The following is a 22446-nucleotide window of genomic DNA, read 5'->3' as shown; positions in this document are numbered from 1 at the left end:
CATTAAGGCTGTAGTTCTTTTCCCCAGTCCCACTGTAACCAATCGAACTGTAGGTATTTCCCTAGTCCCACTGTAACCAATCAGACAATAGCTCCTTTATCCAGTCCCACTGTAACTAACTGGACTGCAGATCCTAAACCCACTGCCACTGTAAGCAATTGAATTGCAGTTAATTTCCTTAGTGCAATTGTAACCAATTAGCCTGCTCTTTCTGCCACCTGTGCTAATGTAACCATTGTGACTGCACTTCTTGCCACCAGTGCCACTAAACCAAACAGGCTGCAGTTTCTGCCCCAGGTGTCACTAAACCAATCAAGCTGCATTTTATGCTCCCCATTGCCAGTAAACCAATCAGCGAGCAGTTCCTGCCTCCTGTGCTACTAAACCAATCATGCTGCAGTTCCTGTCTCCTGTGCCACTAAACCAACCAGGCTGCAGTTTATGCTCCCCAGTGCCAGTAAACCAATCAGTCTGCAGTTTCTTCCCCAAGTGCCACTAAACCAATCAGGCTGCAGTTTCTGTTCCCCAGTGCCACTAAACCAATTAGTCTGCAGTTTCTTCCCCAAGTGCCACTAAACCAATCAGCTCGCAGTTTATGCTCCCCAGTGCCACTAAACCAATCAGTCTGAAGTTTCTTCCCCAAGTGCCACTAAACCAATCAGGTCGCAGTTTATGGTCCCCAGTGCCAGTAAACCAATCAGTCTGCAGTTTCTTCCCCAAGTGCCACTAAACCAATCAGGCTGCAGTTTATGCTTCCCAGTGCCAGTGAACCAATCAGGCTGCAGTTCTTGCCCCTAGTGCCAGTAAACCAATCAGGCTGCAGTTTATGCTCCTCAGTTCCAGCAAACCAATCAGGCTGCAGTTTATGCTCCCCTGTGCCACTAAACCAATCAGGCTGCAGTTCCCGCTTCCTGTGCCACTATACCAATCAGGCTGTAGTTCCTGCCTCCTGTGCCACTAAACCAATCAGGCTGCAGTTCTTGCCCCTATTGCCAGTAAACCAATCAGGCTGCAGTTCCTGCCCCTATTGCCAGTAAACCAATCAGGCTATAGTTCTTGTCCTTAGTGCCACTAAACCAATCAGGCTGCAGTTTATGCTCCCCAGTTCCAGTAAAGCAATCAGGCTGCATTTCCTGCCCCAAGTGCCAGTAAACCAATCAGGCTGCAGTTTATGCTCCCCTGTGCCAGTAAACCAATCAGGCTGCAGTTCCTGCCCCTAGTGCCAGTAAACCAAAAAACTGGATGGATTTCCTGTGGGTTCTTTGAAAAAGTACAAACATTGGACATCAAACATGCACTTACCTGCAGACACAAAGAGGATCCCTGCACTGAGGATGATGTTGTGACGGGACTTGTAGAATTCACTGGCCGCAATACACAGACCTCCCATGAAGAGTAGGATCACACTAAGGATGGGGAATATACTGGACGCCCTTACCGCTCCTGCACACACACACACACACACACACACACAAAGAGATTAAAGGTTACAGGTTACACTCTGTCACATACATGCCTCAATAAGACACAGATAAACACATTTGCCCACATGCAGGTATATACACATATACATACACATACAACTCCTCAGCACTTTGTAAGACTTCTAAAGTGCTGACGATGAAGTGAACACAAACTTGTGAGACTGCCCTCCCCCTTTTCATCTCACTCTCTCTCCTTCCTTCTTCTTTCTCCTGCTACTAAATGTGCTCATTTCTGTCCTTTTTATCTCTCTATCTCTCTACAGAATCTGTCTGTCACTCTCTGCCTTTATCGCTTCTTCAGTGGGGATGCGTTCATCTCGCTCCCTCTTTCTATTAGTCCTTTGTCTCTATCTCCTGTATCTGTGCATCAATCAGCTGTCTGTCTTATCAGTTAGTAGACAGGTGGACTGTTGTCCCTGACCCCCCATCATTGCCCTCTAATAAGCCAACTGTGTGTAGGGTGAAAATATACCGCAAAGCCAGAAGTCATTATTAAATATATGGCCAAGCTTTAGTTAAGAGCTCAAACCTGTTCCAACATGGCAATGCTCCTGTGCACGAAGCAAGATCCATAAAAACATGGTTTGTCACGGTTGGTGTGGCCCAAACCCAGACCTCAACCCCACTGAACATGAGCAAATCCCTGCAGCCATGCTCCAAATTCTAGTGGAAAGCCTGCCTGGACAACCGAGGGGCCATCATTTACCCCATAATGGTGTGTATTATATTTAAGTTTTTTAAGTTGTATAGTAGCCTATATACACTGGCTCAAAAATAGACATTATCCTTTGTCACTCATCTGGATATTAAACTTAAATAAAATAAATATATGGATTTATAAAAGCCTACAATTATTTTACATACTAGGAGGTTTTATTTAAGACTTTCACAAATAGGAACCTGATGAATAAAGCAGCATAAGGTTGACAGCTATTTCATCATGGTTCATGTCGCTACTTGGTAGGTTTTGTTTGAAAGTGCAGCTCGGTGTGATTGCGCTAAAATCTCTTGTTATTATGAAACATGCAGTTGGTCAGTGTCCTACTGATACACATGTTTTACTGCAATATCAAAGGGATGAAATGAGGACAGGAATTAAATTAGTATTCACAAGTTTTTTTCCGGCTAACTTTTAAATATTCTTCAGTCAGCATCGTTTTACCTTGAGAAATGCCATAACCTTGCTACCATCACCCTCCTTCTGTTTCATTCCTTCTCTTTTTTTGCTCTATCTCTCGTGTGTCAGAGCTCCAGGTGGTGGGCTTGATTAAATATTAAGGTGACCTCAACCCTGGTCACTTTCCCTCTCTCTCTCTCTCTCTCTCTCTCTCTCTCATCCTCATCATCATCACCCCCTCAATGATGCAGTCAGGCTGCATTATCTATGCGATGCAAAACAGCCCTTCAATTTTTTTTCAGACTCAGCGTAAATCAGGTACGAACACTTACTGTGCACTGATGGTGAAGCTGACACACACATACAGAGAGTACACACCTGACAGGCACCCTGCGATACTAAACTTCAAATGCAGCCACATGCAGAGGTTTTGTAGTATCCTGAAATTCACTCTGACTCTGCAGACCGTCTATGTGTGAAAGGTTTTATCCTAGAAACTGTATTTTATATGTCCTGATGTGTTCATTACCTTCCTCATACTGTGCTACTAGAGCTACTATTGCGATTATTTAATGCAGACGAAGTTTCAGGAGCTTCTTAATGATCTCGTCCTAACATTTCATTCATTTTTTGGCTGCAGATCTTCCAAGACTCAGCAAACGCAATGTACCTTGGCAAATTTTCTAGCTGGCCAAAATGTAGCTCTCTGGAAATGTCGTAAATAAAGAATCGCAAATTTGTGCTGTTTTTCTATTCTGGATTTGGCAATATCCGGGTGGCAATTATGTCCGATCTGATACGGACGGCTCTATAATTCACTAAATTGTATTTGTGGTCAGAATTTTTTTCGGTTTCAGTTGGAAACATGAACAAAGCATATGAATATTTTAGTATTTGAAATACGATGAGCTTTATTGTAATTGTGTATAAATCCACACCCTTTCTGTGAGATAGATCGAGATCGAGAGAGAGAGAGACAGAGCAGTTCACACAAGAAAGCCAAATTACATACAATGGTGAGACATTTTTTTTTAATTATATTGAAGATTATGTTTTACACTCTGTAGCTGCTCACTCTGTTAAAACCCATGTGTTGGTGCAGATATCTTTTTTACTTTCTCTCTTACTCAATTTGACACTCACAACGGCAGGCCCACTTTCCTGTACAGACTAACTCTCCTACACACACACACACACACACACACACACAGTGTGAGTCCCAAAACCGGTACTCAGGAAACATCTGCTTCTTTATGTAATCCTACAGCAGGAGTGATGACCAGAGAAACGAGGAGAAAAAAAATAAATAAAAAAATGTCTGTATTTCTCAATTTCCAAAACGGATAACGAGAGCAGGAGAAACAAAACACGGAGACGGTGAAGAGAGGAAGAAATCAAGAGAAACCAAACGATATTGACCAACCTCGACACTGACACACATCATCAGATCCTTGCCGAACCTCACAAGCTCACACGCTCGCACAGATTCAGAGCAAAGCGTTCATCTAGGTCTCCGGATGGCTGAGCGTTACCACGGCAACGAGGACTCTAAGGAGTTCAGAACACATCCATTCTCGTTCTGACACAGTTATTGCGCTCGTACATCATCACTGACAATCAGCGCTTTACTGTTAAACACCAACACCGTCCATTCACCTCGGTGCATCAGCGTGCGATACAAATAACACCTACCAGTGTGACGCCGTAAAACAATATCAACACAAATGGTGTACTGCAATGTAATAGCACTAATTAATTATTACATCCTAATTAATCCTCAGTTAATGTTAGACACTAGAGGTAATTTTTACAGATACCTACAGATATCAATAAAAATTCCCAAACTCTTATGATCACCAGATTATCTGAAATTTCTGAAAATGCTCCGCCCACTTGGCGCGATTACACATTATGTCCAGGAAATTAAAAACAAACAAACAAACAAACCATAATGCACCAGAAACTATGGTTATATATCAAACACAGGGAACGTTCCGCACAGAACAGATACAGAACACCCATAATGCACTATGCTATTTGGACATGACCTATATAGTAAATCGGGTGTGGTTTGAAACACCTCCTTAGTGGACTAGTGATGGTGAGACGAGTGTGATGGTGCTAATGAGGTGACAGACTGAAACTCTGCATCACACAATATGGGTGCTACTTAGTGCTGCTGATTCTGTAGTGAAGGAAACTGTGAGTGATTTACCATTTTAAGTGCTTCGGTTCTATATAGTGCTTCTTTCTATTCGAACAAAAGAAAATGGGTACGAAGCAATTTCCAGTTTGGTTTCTACACTATATTGACAAAGGTTTTGGGACACCCCTCCACATCACTGAATTCAGCTGTTGTTTTTCAGGGGTTGGGCTCAGCCCCTTAGTTCCAATGAAAGGAACTCTTAATGCTTCAAGACATTTTGGACAATTTCATGCTCCCAACTTTGTGGGAACAGTTTGGGGATGACCCCTTCCCGTTCCAACATGTCTGCACACCAGTGCACAAAGCAAGGTTCATAAAGACATGGATCAGTGAGTTTGGTGTGGAGGAACGTGACTGGCCTGTCCTGATCTCAACCTGATAGAACACCTTTGGGATGAATTAGGGTGGAGATTGCAAGACAGACCTTCTCTTCCCGCATCAGTTCCTGACCTCACAGATGTGCACCTAGAGGAATGGTCAAAAATTCCCAAAACACACTCCTACACCTTGTGAAGAGCCTTAAGTGTTTAAGCTGTTGTAGCCGCAAAGGACAGGCCAACTCCATATTAAATTCATGTGCATGTAAGGGCAGACGTCCCAGTTTTGGCCTGGCTCATAGTCTCTGCTCTAATTCATCCCAAAGGTGTTCTATCAGGTTGAGGTCAGGACTCTGTGCAGACCAGTCAAGTTCCTCCATGCCATACTCACTCATCCATGTCTTTATGGACCTTGCTTTGTGCACTGGTGTGCAGTCATGTTGGAACAGGAAGGGGTCATCCCCAAACTGTTCCCACAAAGCTGGGAGCATGAAATTGTCCAAAATACCTTGGTATGCTGAAGCATTAATAGTTCCTTTTTAATGGAACCACGGGGCCGAGCCCAACCCCTGAAACACAACACCTGAATTCAATGATTTGGAGGGATGTCCCAAAACTTTTGGCAGTGAAGTGAAAAGTCAGTGAAGTGATTCTGATTAACCCCCAAATTGTTCTGGGGGATTTTCATCACATTTTCATCGGTTTAATCCGGTTGCTGAGGTCATGGTCTGCAAACAGCTTACGTGGCATTTACGGGATGTCATTGTTGAATGGTATTGATCAGGAGAGGGGCGTCCAAAATAATTACTCGAACCAGATGTACCACAGAACACTGTGAAGGCCATTATCAACAAGTGCAGAAAATGGGGCACCACAGTCACATTACCAAGAACAAGATGTCCCTGCGAAAAATTGATGAAAGGACGAGACAAAAACTTATTAGGAAGGCTGCCAAGAGGCTTACGGCAGTAAAAAGGAGCTGCAGGAACATCTTGCAAGTACCGGTTTCTCTCTGCCTCTCTTGTATTCATCACATATCTGGGCTATTAGGTAGGATGGATGAAAAAAACCCATCCCACTAACCTCCCGATGACTAAATCACGCCAAAACATGTGTTACACATAACAAAAGAACACCATACCTACAGTGAAGCATGGTGGTGGAGGCATCATACTATGGAGCTGCTTCTATTCTGCTGGAACTGTCAAGATAGATAGCTCTAAATATTAATCTGCTTTGGCATAAAACCTCGCCGGCTTCTGTAGGACAGCTGAAGATTAAGAAAAAGTCCACCATGATAACAACTTAAAGCACATATCCAAGTCAACAAAATGAAGCTGAAAAACCAGTGGAATGATTTGAAGAGAGCTGTGTATAGGAGATCTCTCTCTGTTTGTTTTTCAGTTGAATTTTGCTCGTTGCTTCATGGCATTGTAAGTGGAAAAAGATCTGTCACGATTTATCTTGCTTTGTACATCACATAAACCTGCAATTTTAATAAGCCGAAAGGAACAACCTGTAACTTTAATAATCGTCTGATGCCAGGAAGTCTTTAGAACTGAGACCTCGTGGATTATCTATAGCCGCTCTACTGTAACTCAAGTGAGAACAGGAACAAACAGGAGCACACAAAAATTATGATACGGAATAAACACTTACGGGCATACTGTTTTTGGAAAAATGGATTCATTTGAGTCCTGATATCAGTGGACGTTATTAGACACTGCGTGTATGAGGCCACTATGCTAGGTCACATCATTTGCTTAAATAGGGTGACATCAGAGAGCAGACATCACCATGGTAACGGCAGAACTTGATATACAGCTGTATTGATCTAATATAAGCGAAACCTGTGTGCATATGTGTGTGTGTGTGATAGAGAGATAGAGATGGAGAGAGAGAGAGAGAGGAGAGAGAGAGAGAGGTAGAGAAGCTCTCATTCTCTCTCCCTCTCTATCTCTCAATCTCTCTCTCACACACAATTTCTCCTGTTAAACCAGACACACCACAGAACCTTGTGTCCTTTTTAATACGTTCCATCATCTCTTCCTCCTCCTCCACCCCTCATCGTGACCTTGTCTCGCTCCTCATCTTACTCTCCCAGGCCGCTCACACTCGTCCACTTTCTTTCTATCTCGCGCTCACACAATCCTACACGCTTTCTCTTTTTCTTACCGGTACACCATGTCTCTCTCTTTCTCTCTCTGTCACCTCATGTCTTGCTCTCATCTCATTTTCCATGGTTGAACTGACCTACATATGTGTGTAGAGGTGTGTTAGAGCTCCCACATTACTTAAAAAACTACACTCTAAAATATTTAGAATTCTAAAGCAATCGAATATTAATAAACCTGTAATGTTACATAGCAGCAGGGCTACACTATTCGTGTCACGTAAACCAGGAAAGATGAACGTTATGTTATTTTATTAAAGACTAAACATTTTCTTGCTAGATTCAGATTCACTTTTTATTCTGGAAAACGCTTTAGCTAATCAAGCAAGATTATATTTTATTCATATATATTTAAGCTGAACAAAGAGTAAGTAACTTCCTATTCATTGAATGTACTCCCTAACACAATGCTATGTTAGGGACTGCATATTCGTGATCTAACCACAGATACAAATGTAATAATTTTGTATAATTTCATCTGTAGATCACATGCATTGTTTTGCATTTTCAATCAACCAGGTATAGTTTTTCGAATTAAAAGGTGTTCAAAGTTAAAAGTTTGAATGTAAATTTATGTTCAAATGAATAGATAAATTCTGACAATATGTGTGTGTGTGTGTGTGTGTAGATGGGGTGAAGGAGAGATTTGACCTATATAGGCACAAAGTAAAATATTTATAGAAATGACTGGCCTAATTGGGGAGCCGCAGGCCGGCCTTCTCACATTCCTCCATCCTCTATCCCAATTTGCTCCGTTTCCACCCTTTCTCAACCCCAACTGCACACTTCACCATCTCCATACCTCATATTTCAGGCAAACACAGCAGATATACACTGATCAGGCATAACAATATGAGCAGTGAGAGGTGAAGTGAACAACACTGATGATCTCCTCATCATGGCACCTGTTAGTGGGTGGGATATATTAGGCAGCAAGTAAACATTTTGTCCTGTGTTAGAAGCAGGAAAAATGGGCAAGCGTAAGGATTTGAGCGAAGGGCCAAATTGTGATGGCTAGATGACTGGATCAGAGCATCTCCAAACCTGCAGCTCTTGTGGGGTGTTCCCGGTCTGCAGTGGTCAGTATCTATCAAAAGTATCCTTTAAGTCCTATATATGTCCTGTAAGTATCCTGTAAGTTGGAGGCCCCCATGGAGGCCTCACCTCGCATCTTAAAGGATCTACTGCTAAGATCTTGGTGCCAGATACCACAGCACACCTTCAGGGATCTAGTGAAGTCCATGCCTCGAGGGGTCAGAGCAAAAAGGGGAGCAACACAATATCAGACAGGTGGTCATAATGTTATGCCTGATCGGTGTATGCAAACACACAAAGACGCACACAAAAGTAACTTACGAAGGAAGTACTCTCCCGCGTCAGCTTCGTAGTCCGCGTCTTCAGGAAAGTGATCGATCTGTTTACACAGCCCTTTAAAGTTCCCTGCAGAGACAGAATGAGAGAGAGGCCGAGTGTTAAAATGAGACTGTAACTTATTTAACACGTTCTCTGGACTGTCTTGATGCAAATACATTAAGCATTACTGGGATATTTTTTGGGTGGGGAAAAAAAACACACGTACACAATATTCCAAAAGTAATCCATCAGCTATGACAGCTTGGCAGTCGACGTTTGCTTCTTTAACCATTAGCAAAAAAAAAAAAAAAGTAATGGAAGTCTATTTCACTCAAAATCTAAAGAGAGAGCCTGCAAACTCTGGCCCTGTTTTACTTCTCCTTAGGCAGTGACTGGATTTTTCCTGCTTTTAAACAGCTTCTGATGTCCATGAAAAATATCGAGTTCAAGCGCTAATGAAATGTTTTGTACATTCAAGGGGAAGACCTAGCTAAAACTAGTTAACTAGTATGCCTAATAACTAACAGTTTAAATAATTACGTGTAACAATATGGTGTAAGTCTATTCAAATTAAGTCTCACATGATTGTACAATAAGGACAAAAAGGACAACTGGTGTCATTTGGTGTAACTCAACAGTAAGCAGTACTGACAGGAAGTAAAATCACACAGAAAAGACGTCTAGTGTCCTGTTCACTCCTCTTCATTTTTGAGATCGGCCAAGTAATACTTAGTTAAACAAACTTCAGACAACAAATATCTTGAAGGATCTCTTAGATTTAAGGACTACGGAATATTCTATATGTATTAGAAAGATTGAGTGGATACTACATTGCTAGTGAATGTGTGTGTATGTGAGTATGTGTAAAAGAGGAAAGAAAACACTCACGTTGTAATAATAATACTGTGTGTGTGTGTGTGTGTGTGTGCATGCTGTTCTGTAATTAGGTGCCCTCCTAAAATTACTGCTGCTAAACAGACCCTTGTTAATTGCTGAATGAAAGATGAAAGACCAGACACTGTCCTTCGGATGTGCTAAAGACACACACACACATATACAGTATATATATATATATACACACATACACAAACAAACACACGCATACACTCCAGGGGTGACATTATCGTACTAGTGGTAGAGAAGAACACCATCGGACATTTTCTCTGAATGTTCTTTACCAAATTAATATTTTAAAAACAATCCATTTCAATATTCAAAGTCTAGTGTGTGTTTCTAAACCTTTCAGCATGTTCTCACAAAATGTTCGTCTGGATTTCTTAAGTAGCATTATTTTAACACAAATGAGGGGCAAACGCTAAAAATGAAAGACTAAACTGACAAAAAGTGCAAGAGAATAATCGGAATAAAACTTTAATGTGGTTCCAGAGTGACTAAACTGTCACTAAGTAAACTATATTGTGTTAAGCTAATCAGTTAAATTCCTTCAGTCAATGCTAAGTGTAGTTTCAGCTCAGCGTTTTCTTCAATATTTACTAGCAAATCTAAGGAAAATATTAACATTTCTGATAGTGTTGTTTCATTGCCCTCAGTTAGCAGTCATTCCTAAAAGTAGTTTTAGTGTGCTTTTAGCTCGACAGAGTTTTACTAGCAAATCTGAGAGAAATATAGATATTTTGCCATCTTTCTTTCGTTTCCCTCAGTTACCAGTCATTCCTAAGAGTAGTTTCAGTGTGCTTTTAGCTTTACAGAGTATTATCTTCGATATTTACTAGCATATCTGAGAGAAATGTTGATATTTCTGCCAGTTTTGTTTCCCTCAGTAAGCGGTCATTCCTAAGAGTAGTTTCAGTGTGCTTTTAGCTCAACAGAGTGTTTTCTTTAATATCTACTAGCAAATCTAAGATCAATGTTGATATTTCTGACAGTTTTGTTTCTTTTCCCTCAGTTAGTGGTCATTCCTAAACGTAGTTTCAGTGTGCTTTTAGCTCTACAGAGTGTTTTCTTTGATATCTACTAGCAAATCTGAGATAAATGTTGATATTTCTGACAGCTTTGTTTCTTTTCCCTTAGTTAGCAGTCATTCCTAAAAGTAGTTTCAGTGTGCTTTTAGCTCTACAGAGTATTGTCTTCGATATTTACAAGCAAATCTGAGATAAATGTTGATATTTCTGCCAGTTTTGTTTCCTTTCCCTCAGTTAGCGGTCATTCCTAAGAGTAGTTTCAGTGTGCTTTTAGCTCTAGAGAGTGTTTTCTTCTATATTTACTAACACATCTAAGAGAAATGTTGATATTTCTGAGAGCTTTGGTTCATTTCCCTCAGTTAGCGCTCAGTGCTAAGAGTAATTAAAGTGTCATTTTAGCTTCACATAGACTTTACCTACATGTTTGATTATAGATCTGAGGTCAATTACATTTCAGATACTGATTTTCTTCAGGTTGCTGTCAATGTTCCAGTGTCATTTTAGCAGTTCAGGGCCTTTTCTTACATATTTATTAACACATTGAAAAGAAATGTTAACATTCCTGACAGTTTGGTCTGGCAGATATTTCCAGTACTTTCCAAAGCATTAATAGCTCTGTGTTAGAAAGATCTGCATTAACATTCATTCATTTAGCAGACGCTTTTAACCAAAGCAACTTAAAAATGGATCAATATATCGATACATTGAGCAGAGGACAATATAAGCGCTGTTACCGTACAAGAATTTTGCCAAATAAGTTGCTAGCCTCTGGTATTAGCTAGTTTCTGCACTGGGTCTGTATTTCCCAGTTGCCTAGCAACAGTGTCTGCACATCTTACCCAATGAAACCATTCAAATTGTTTGTTTTGTCCACATAAAAAACCATGAATTCATTTGAATTCCATTTGCACCGAATTCAAAACACAGCACAATTCGATGGATTTTGAGTCACGGCAGCGTGTCTGATCATTTTCCTCCATCTGACACGCACCATGTCCACTCTTACCATGATTAATATACACAGTGCACCAAGGGTTGTCTCTTACATGTAACATCATACCAAGTCAATTTATACGTATTGAAAACACTTGTAACTGTGTCGAAAAAAACATGGCCACTCTCAATCTCCGTGTCTCTCACCCACTCTGCCTCTCCCCCACACTCTCTTTTACATTGACACATATGCATAAAGCCTGAGGTACTGAATCATTTATGACAGAGCTGGCAGAAACTCACACCAACCACTAATGCGCAAATCACACACACACACATCACATCACATCGCAGGTTAGAACCTTTTTAGCTCATCTGAGCTTGCACCTTTTAAGTGTCATCCAAAGGTGTGTGTGTGTTAGTTAGTTAGTTAGATGATGTATTGCAGTAGCCACAGATTTATCCACGTGAAACAGGTATTTTAGATATAAATGATTTTGTTTTTTTTTTACCATATATGTAAAATAGAAATATGATGAGAATACAAAAATACAGATTCAAAGATGGTGTCCAGTGAGCATCTGGGTGAGTGGTGGATGTCGGCTTTAACCAGCTGAACTTCAGGAACATAAAGGCTAGTCTAGTCTACGCATACTGAGCAACTCTGTACTATTCTGTATGCGTTCGATTTAACGGCAAATCTTTGCACAGCATATGTAAATATCTCATTAGAAAAAACGAGATTCAGAAACTAATGACTTCAGATTAAAAGCCAGAAATAATCAAATCAAGCTAGAGTTTAACACAAAGAAATGGAGGACATGTAACTGTAGAGAAATACATGAATATCTTCTTCGTGAAACAGATAATGCGTTTGAAATAGACACCCATCGCATACTTATGCACTATTCTACACCAGTTTGTAGCAGAAATACTTGAGTGCACTTTTATAAACTGGGGGGAAAAATGAAGTGTGGAATGTTGGACATTTCAAGGAGTCAGTGCTTGCAAAGTGGAAAAGAGGCGGGGCTACCAGGCACTGATGCCGGAATAAGAAATATTGTTCAAGATGATGGCTGACGACACTCTGGTGAACAAGACGTCTTACAAATGGCTTTTAAATTAGATCATGTTGTGTGATTATGCCATTGTTCAACATTTTAAAAATGTATTCATGTATTCTGCTAAAGTTAAGAGGCATAGCATTTACCATTTATTAGGAAACACACTTTCGGTTAGTAATAAACGTTCCATCTGAGATGATACTATCCTTCTAAAATTACACTAGATCGTACAAAGTGTATAGGGTAAGTGCATAAGTGTCTAATTTCACATAAGTGACACAAAACAGCACACTTCCTGTTACACAACCAATCACAACTTGAGTGATGTAGCTGAGGTTGAGGAACCAGGATACGTCTGAAATGTATATACACTATATTGGCAAATGTTTGGGACGCACCTCCAAATCACTGATTTCAGGTGTTGTTTTTCAGGGCTTGGCCCCTTAGTTCCAGTGAAAGGAACTCGTAATGCTTCAGCATACCAAGACATTTTGGACAATTTCATGCTCCCAACTTTGTGGGAACAGTTTGTGGATGACCCCTTCCTGTTCCAACATGACTGCACACCAGTGCACAAAACAAGGTTCAAGACATGGATAAGCGAGTTCCTGACCTCAACCCGATAGAACACCTTTGGGATGAATTAGAGTGGAGACTCCTAGCCATGACTCAAACATAACTGGGACGTCTGCCTTTACATGTACGTGAATGTAATATGGAGTTGCCCAATAAAATTAAGAGTTGCTTTCACGGGAACTAAGGGGTGGAGCCCAACCGCTGAAAAACAACACCTGAATTCATGATTTGGAGTGGTGTCCCAAAACTTTTGGCAGTATAATATATATGCCTATAGAAATTAAACATTATATATATAGATATATATATAATAAATCAGTACTTAATTGAAATTACAGACAAATTGAGGAAGACTATGTAAGCCTAAATTATGGTAGAGACTGCAGAATATTGACTCTACCCCTGCATTTCATTCTGAAAGAGGCCTATCTAGTCAGCACTCGTGGGCAGTATGTCTGCTTCCTCAAGTCACATTCAGAAGGCAGAATAAGGCCAGACAATGCCAAGCTTACACTGGGCCCTCCACCTCCGTCTGATTTAATATTGTCTGACTTAAATGAGGGCTCTTATATAGCTCTGGACCCCCTGAATGATTCAGACATGTGTCTTGTGAAGAGATGTCCTCGAAGAGGCGAATTTACAGGAGAATCAGAGTATTATTACTTAAATATGCAAGTTAAAGTGGTTGTGTATACACACATACACTATATTGCCAAAAGTATTCGCTCACCCATCCAAATAATCAGAATCAGGTGTTCCAATCACTTCCATGGCCACAGGTGTATAAAATCAAGCACCTAGGCATGCAGACTGTTTTTACAAACATTTGTGAAAGAATGGGTCGCTCTCAGGAGCTCAGTGAATTCCAGCGTGGAACTGTGATAGGATGCCACCTGTGCAACAAATCCAGTCGTGAAATTTCCTCGCTCCTAAATATTCCACAGTCAACTGTCAGCTGTATTATAAGAACGTGGAAGTGTTTGGGAACGACAGCAACTCAGCCACGAAGTGGTAGGCCACGTAAACTGACGGAGCGGGGTCAGCGGATGCTGAGGCGCATAGTGCGACGAGGTCGCCAACTTTCTGCAGAGTCAATCGCTACAGACCTCCAAACTTCATGTGGCCTTCAGATTATCTCAAGAACAGTGTGCAGAGAGCTTCATGGAATGGGTTTCCATGGCCGAGCAGCTGCATCCAAGCCATACATCACCAAGTGCAATGGAAAGCGTCGGATGCACTGGTGTAAAGCACGCCGCCACTGGACTCTAGAGCAGTGGAGACGCGTTCTCTGGAGTGACGAATCGTGCTTCTCCATCTGGCAATCTGATGGACGGGTCTGGGTTTGGCGGTTGCCAGGAGAACAGTACTTGTCTGACTGCATTGTGCCAAGTGTAAAGTTTGGTGGAGGGGGGATTATGGTGTGGGGTTGTTTTTCAGGAGCTGGGCGTGGCCCCTTAGTTCCAGTGAAAGGAACTCTGAATGCTTCAGCATACCAAGACATTTTGGACAATTCCATGCTCCCAACTTTGTGGGAACAGTTTGGAGCTGGCCCCTTCCTCTTCCAACATGACTGTGCACCAGTGCACAAAGCAAGGTCCATAAAGACATGGATGACAGAGTCTGGTGTGGATGAACTTGACTGGCCTGCACAGAGTCCTGACCTCAACCCGATAGAACACCTTTGTGATGAATTAGAGCGGAGACTGAGAGTCAGGCCTTCTCGACCAACATCAGTGTGTGACCTCACAAATGCGCTTCTGGAAGAATGGTCAAAAATTCCCATAAACACACTCCTAAACCTTGTGGACAGCCTTCCCAGAAGAGTTGAAGCTGTTATAGCTGCAAAGGGTGGACCGACGTCATATTGAACCCTATGGATTAGGAATGGGATGTCACTTAAGTTCATTTGCGAGTCAAGGCAGGTGAGCGAATACTTTTGGCAATATAGTGTATGTAGCACCGGTCTGGTTTCAGACTTGATTCTCGAACCCTGGTGCATTTGTGTTAATCATCACAGATGCACATGGAGAACACAACCTGACTCAGAAAAGCAGTAAAGCATCTCAGCTCTTCTGTGTCCCACAACCCCTGATACTCATGCTACACATGTTGTGGAAAATAAACGTATACGAACTCCCATCAACGCTTGCAGGAAGTCTCCTACAAGGTTCAGTACCGGGCTGCGCTTCCTGGTCCGCATGACAGCGTTCACATGTGAACCGTGCTCTGTTTTTCGGGCTACGCTGCCAGCGTGAAAGCCCCTGAGAAACCAGAACTGTCAGAACTCCTCAGAAACAATTACCATTAGAAAAAAATACAGTTTATTGTGAATGTTTTGACATGCACTCCATCTGTTAAATATTACGTTGATTAATCAGATGTCAGTGGGCGAGACAGTATGTAGCCAAGCAACAGTAAGGGAACAGCAATGAAAAAGTCTGGTGTAAAGCTACTCAGTAATAACCAGCTTTTTATCTGACTATTTTTCACTCAGAGCTTGATTTCTATTGGCTCTTGGAGTCTTGTGAATTCTCCTGATTTCAAAGTAACTATGGAAGGAAATGTACCAGAACTAAACACTGGGTCCTTTCCCCTTCGGTGAATTTGCTTTACCATCATTCGGTGCTGCTTTAGCAGAAAAAGCTAAAGAGGGTATTTTTCCTGCGTGGCTATAGCAAATATAAACAGCTTAACCATACACCATGACTCTAACTCTGACTCTAAACTGACCATCTCGCACTTTTTACGCATCATCTGGCATCAACAGTACTGTGTGTTGCACCCAGATAACAAACAAACAGCATCCTATCCAATTGGTTATGTATACATGTACGAAATACCTGCTTTGGGACTTCCTATCATTTTATTCTACTTCCTTCCTACACGTGTTTATCACCTCTTTCTGAATTTCACACAATTATTGCTTTTAAGCTTGTGTTACTTCGGTCTCTAACACTTGCACTATTTCTCCCTTTCTCTTTGTCTTTCTCGCCCTCTCACTGTCTCACACACACACACACAGACACACACACACACACGCTACTCCCTAGGCCTCAGCTCAATAGCCGGTGTCTGTGAAGTGTACAAGTGTTACACTGCTTTTCAAAGCACTCGAGTGAAGAGCTGAAGTGCTGGACAGCAGGGGAAACAGAGTATGCGGTCAGTGTGTGTGTGTGTGTGTGTGTGTGTGTGTGTGTGGTGGGGGGAGAGGAGAGGGTGTTGTCTATGCTCAAAACTTGAGCAGCTGTAGTTAGGCTTGTGCAGACCTCTTCTTCTTCTTCGTCTTCTTCTACTACTAATAATAATGTAATAATAATAATATAATAAAAAACAAAGATTCCAATTGGTCAGAAGGTGTTGAGGTTTTTTTCTCTATAACCACAGCTCTGACAATATTTCTGTGAAAACTCACACTTTGATATTAATGCTAGTTCTAATATGTTATTGTTTCTATGGTAACAGCTAGGGACTTGTATTGTCCTTGTTAGGACTTTGTACTTAACACAGCATGTGTAATTGTTTCTGTGAGAAGACATTAAGTATTTAGAGGAGGTTATGGTGAAGTAATGCTCTTCATTTATGTTAAGCTGATTTTTTAAATTTTAATATATATATATATATAATAAACTGCTTTTCCATTGAAATCAATTACATTTATTTTTTATAGCATTTTAACAATGCACATTGTCACAAAGCAGCTTTACAGAATGATATTAAGTTGGGTATATAAATGAATATAAATACAAATAAGAATGTATATTTTAAATGTATCAATATATTATAAATATATATAATATAATAATAATAATAATAATAATAATAATAATAATATATTATATTGAAATGAGGATTAGTCAGATGTACAGTGATCGGTCTGAAAGTGGCACTTATTTTAAATAAAGAAAAATGTATTCCAATACTGTGTGTATTAAAAACTTTCACACATGGCAGGTGTGAATGCACTACCAAAGTAGGAAAGGAAAAATGCACGGTTTTTTTAATACATTGATATATCTTATCCAGTTGTCACTGTAGAATATATATATATATATATATATATATATATATGCATCAATTTTTTTTGAATGGCTCTGAATGCAAAATGCTTAAAAGAACCCAAGTTCGTCTCTCATGCACCCTGACTCCTCTGCACTTCCACTCAAACACTATTCAGATACTGGGCATGCGTTCAAAAGCCATCGTAAAGAATAACACACATCCACACGCTGGCATACACGCTCCTTCACATGACCGTATTTGGCTACGTCAAAACTGTGGGATTAAAAAAAAAAAAAAAGAAAGACAAAAGCGATAGGCTCTAGGGAATATATGTGCAGCTATAATAATGTACAATCAATCTCCGCTTTAACGTTCCTTTTGGTTTCTCCGGAGCCCGAGAGGCTGCAATGAGCTATGGCTCCTCTGAATTCTCCTCATAAATGAACCATACCCCTTTAGTGCTGAACACATTATTATTGTTCTTATGTGAGAGTGAAAGGAAGACAAAAGGGTCACGCTCGACGCAGCGACCCAGCTCGGAGGGATCGACGGGGCCGGAGATGGACGAACGGGCAGGAGAAAAACGGCTCACACCTGATATAAAGACAGAGGATTTATAGATGCTACGTCTGTACGTTCCCGCTTCTTGGGAGAATGAGATATTAAAGGATATACCTAGTTGAGAGCTGTGTAGTTTGTATTCACAAAACTACATTTCAAATCCCTTTAACCCTTTATTCTAGAAATCCGATGCTCCATTACTCCGGCACAATAGAAATGGACTTATCGGATGTTTTCAATCAGTATAAACAAATGAATTATTTTATCACCACAAGTCTGATAGAAAATGAGTTGGTTTTCAGTGTGAGACGTGTGTTTTTCCCTTACACACAATTTTAGTGGTTGAAGATACATTTTAGCTGTTAATAAACAAGCACTTGGGGCATCACAGAGACCAGAAATGGGTTTAATATCAACATTTACTTTAAATGTAGAAGCATTTGCGTGGTAACTTTTTTGGAACTTTTCTATGAATATATCACCCCTACAGTAGTAGGCTAAAGAAAAACAGAAATACTTACGAAAAGCTACGAACTCTTAAAGCTGAGTGTCTACTTTGATGTGAGATTCATATTAAGCACCACTGTGGAGTGACATGACAAAGACATTCAATGCTGAACAACAAAATCAGGCAAAAAATCCCACTGTTTATACGTTTCCTTAATTTCATTATCCGCAACTGGACAAATGAGAAACCCTAGACTTCCTGGAGAAGCCGATTTCATGTACGGATGTTAGTTGTGTTATTCACCGGACGACAAAATTTATCTGCTACAAAAATTTGTGTCATGATTGGAAGAGAAACTGGATTTTTATTGTGCTAAAGACTAAAACTATGAGTATAAACAAAACAAAGACTGTTGGTAATTTGGGATAACATAGAACAGGTATGAGTGATAATAGGGGCTGATATGTAATTAATTTAAATTCCCCAAAAAATAGCATGTAGCTATGTAGGTTTAACTTTTTTCACTAGCTCGATTAATTAGCATGCATCAACGACAGATGACCTTTTCAGAATCAGGAAGTAGGCTGGTGAGAGCTTGCACGATATGCCATCGTCCTGTCATGAAGCCTAATTATCACCTATAGATGATAGTGTTGCTCGTGGCTTTGCAAGGGTTTAGGCTACAGTGATGCTGACTGAAAAGAAAGCATGTACACATTAGATCATTACGGCAACAAAATAAATACCAGAAGTCAGCTGTAGCTAGTAGTAGCTGTGTTAGCAGTATTTATTTTAAATTAATAAAGGAACGCAAAATGAATTATAGGAACGCTAACTAAATAAATACTAAAGAGTTAAAGAACAAATTTAAGAATTAAGTTCATGTTTTGCGAGTGCAGATTGCGAATATGTTAAACTAGCCTGAATAAGGGAAGCTAGCTAAAGATAACACCAGAGGAAGACCTGTTGTTTTACTTGCTCTGAAGTCAGACAACACAACGACAAATCGACACGGATTACAGAGATACAACACAATGTATTTTCATGCTGCGTTTTCCAAAAGACACTTAAGTCCATCTATGACATGGATTCACGATGCTATCATCAATCGTCTCGAGCCTAGCGCAAATCCGTCATCTAACTCTCCTGATATTAGTAACAGTCTCCTTATAGAAAATAAATTCTCTAGCTAGACTTTATATAGCTGAAACATTGGACGACTGCTGACTTTTACGGGACAAATATTCAATTTAATTTTATTATATTTTACACTTCTTCTTCTTCTTCTTCTTCTTATTTCTATTATTATTTACACATATTATATAATTTTAAAAATGGACATTGTCACAAAGCAGCTTTTGAGGAATCTATAAATTCAGGATATAAATTGTACATTTGAAATGATTCCTTATTGAGCAAGAGAGAGACGTCGGCAAGAAAAAAGTCCCTGAGATGAGATTAGAAAGAAACCTTGAGAGCAAACACACTCGTTCATTTCCCTTAATCTTTATTAAACAAGCTAACCAGCTAAATATCTCACTATAGATTATTAACAGTTATCATTTCAGAGTATGTTCATCTATGAGATGCTTCTCTGTCTATCTATCTATCTATCTATCTATCTATCTATCTATCTATCTATCTATCTATCTATCTATCTATCTATCTATCTATCTATCTCTCTGTCTCTCACTCTCTCTCTCCTTCTCTGTCTCACTCTCTCCTTCTCTCTGTCTCTGTTTCTCTCTCTCTGTCTCTCTCTCTCTCTCCCCCTCTCTCCCTCCCCCTCTATTTCTTATTCATTCGGGACTCTTTGAATACAGAACAGCACCTATAATGGCCTACGACCTATTCTGTCTTTAGTGACTGCCCCTTATTTAAATAAATAAATAAATAAATAAATAAATTACAGATTACTCCAAAACATTTCTGATGTATCTGAAATATTATACTGATGTACATATAGACAAGCTGATAGCTAGAAGCTTCTGTCATATTGTCACAACATTACCATCATAGTTTTAACAAAAACACTATTTGGGCAGCTTTTTTATTTGTGTCATTTTTGCCTGAAACATTTTATTAAATATATATAATGAACACACAGTAAGTTATTGCTGTTATACCATATCGTGGAACACTGGAATCTGATTGGCCGGAAGCGGTGGATTCGTTTCCTACAACAGTGGCTCTAAAATATAAATAGAGGCTATAAAATAATCAAAAGGATATAAAAGGAAAAGGAAATAATCGAAATGTAAAAGGACATAATCAAGAGGCTGTAAATAATAAAAAACATTAATATAAATATATATATATTAAATATAAAATATATTAAATATATTATATATTAAATATAATATATTATTTAATTATATTAAATAATATATTAATTATATTAAATAATATATTAAATATATATAAAATAATTCATTATGAAATTACGGCTGTATATGAGGAATAAAGTGTTTTTGTTGGATGTATTTTGCCTTTATAGGAAAATATGCAAATTCATGTAGAGTCAGGTCGCAGCACACAAAGTCTTTGCTGATTATTTTTCTATAACAGGACTCCTTCCATACTGAAAGATTTGGGATTCATAACAGATAACATCCCTGACACTGACTCGTGCTGATTTCTTCAGTGTTAATTAGATGTGAAACCTCACAAACTGTGACTCCACACACACACACACACACACACCATAAATACGCACACAATGCAATACATCCCAATGTACTGTCAGATTGGTTGATGCCACATGGTGTACACATACTAACACACATGTACCAGCTCTACAGTCCTCCACACTCATGTAAAATGGATCGGCTCCGACGGAAAAGCTTGAAATTTCAATCGAGTAAAGAAAAAAAGTAGAAAGCGGTGCATGGAATCAGACATAAAAGCACTCAGTCTCGCTGTGTGCTCACAGTCATGCATAAATGCATAGATGACTATCTGAGTATGACTGCATGCTCCAACACTGCTGTAACATTCATTTTTTAGTCCTGTCTTGGTGAACTTTTACGGAGAGAGAACGTTTCTTAAATAGCACTTGATATTTTAATGAGAGAAGGAATATCTGACTGACAGGATCCTTTTACTACCTTAGTGAGCACTCTGTCTCCTAAATGTCCCCATTTAGATGTCCTTAAACCTTCAGATTCTCATATAAATCAGGGTCGTACTGATAACCGTGACTTTTTGGGGTGTTTATTTGTTTTTGGCTATGCAATTATTAAGGTCTAATAAACAAAAAAATATATATAAAAATACAAAGAAAAAAAAATGTAATAAAAAAATGTATATATATATATATATATATATATATATATAATAAAAATAATATAACATAAATAATATAAAAATAAAAATAATTCAATATTTTATTATTTTTTTTTAGAAATAATAGTTCAACCATTAAAACTATTTAACGGGAATGAAACACTTCAGGAAATTCTGAAAAATCCCATTACTGATTATCTTCCTATTAATAGCAAACCTCAGACACACCGAATTTTATTTCATACATAGATATCTATAAGCATGTTTCTCACTCACAGAGACCCTCACAAGCCTCATGTCTGCTGAAGGGAATCATAAGACCAGCTTTCTCTTCACCTACGACATATGAAAAATTTGTCATGCCCCGTGATCGACAGGACACACTATAGTATCTGTTTTGCTTCCTCAGAACTGTAGCATATGAACATAGCAACAACAATGCTGTTCTTTTATTTCATTAACATATCAACACATATTAACAGGCTAGCATTTGACAGCTGTTACCACGGTTACATCTCATATGGTTTTGTTGCTTTTCATAAAACAAAATTTTAAAAAATATCCATTCCCTGTAGCATGAAAAATAATTCTGTCTTTCAGAACGTCAGTCATTTATTCTTTTTTATTTTGGCGCACTTAGTAAAGGTGAGAGTGAAGTGCATTATCCATGCTTGTTGTCATGGTAACACAGTGTGATGGTCACATGGACATACGTGTTAATGTTAAAAGCCTACGTTTGGATGTACATTTGTGTTCATCAGTTTAGGCGTATCCTTTCTTGTGCCGTTATAGGAAAACAATCAGTGATGTGATTGAAAGTGTGATGGAGTCAAACACAAGGCAAAGGTACGCTTACCATCCACCAATGAGCGGATTCATTTCCTGTAACAGCACTTCCTGATGTGATTCTTAATTGTTACGCAGACTATTATGGCCCATCTGTGAGGCACGTTCCTGTTCAATCATTGAATTTAATGATACGAAAAAAACAAAAACATCAGAGAAAGC

The 22446-nt window shown here is 39.4% G+C and overlaps 1 protein-coding gene across 1 annotated transcript in view; it reads right to left on the bottom strand.

The window, feature by feature from the left end:
- cacng2a (calcium channel, voltage-dependent, gamma subunit 2a) overlaps positions 1 to 22446 on the bottom strand; it is a 57518-nt gene that overhangs the window by 4209 nt on the left and 30863 nt on the right. The window contains exons 2-3 of the mRNA XM_058402070.1: positions 8654 to 8737; positions 1303 to 1443 (exon numbers count right to left, since the gene is read on the bottom strand). Of these exons, the coding sequence (XP_058258053.1) occupies positions 1303 to 1443; positions 8654 to 8737 (225 nt within the window). The remainder of the gene's footprint in view (positions 1 to 1302; positions 1444 to 8653; positions 8738 to 22446) is intronic.

Source organism: Hemibagrus wyckioides, linkage group LG11 (genome assembly GCF_019097595.1).
Source record: "Hemibagrus wyckioides isolate EC202008001 linkage group LG11, SWU_Hwy_1.0, whole genome shotgun sequence".
Lineage (NCBI taxonomy): Eukaryota > Metazoa > Chordata > Actinopteri > Siluriformes > Bagridae > Hemibagrus > Hemibagrus wyckioides.
The sequence above is the reverse complement of the archived record's forward strand: the minus strand, read 5'-3'. Positions and strand labels throughout refer to the sequence as shown.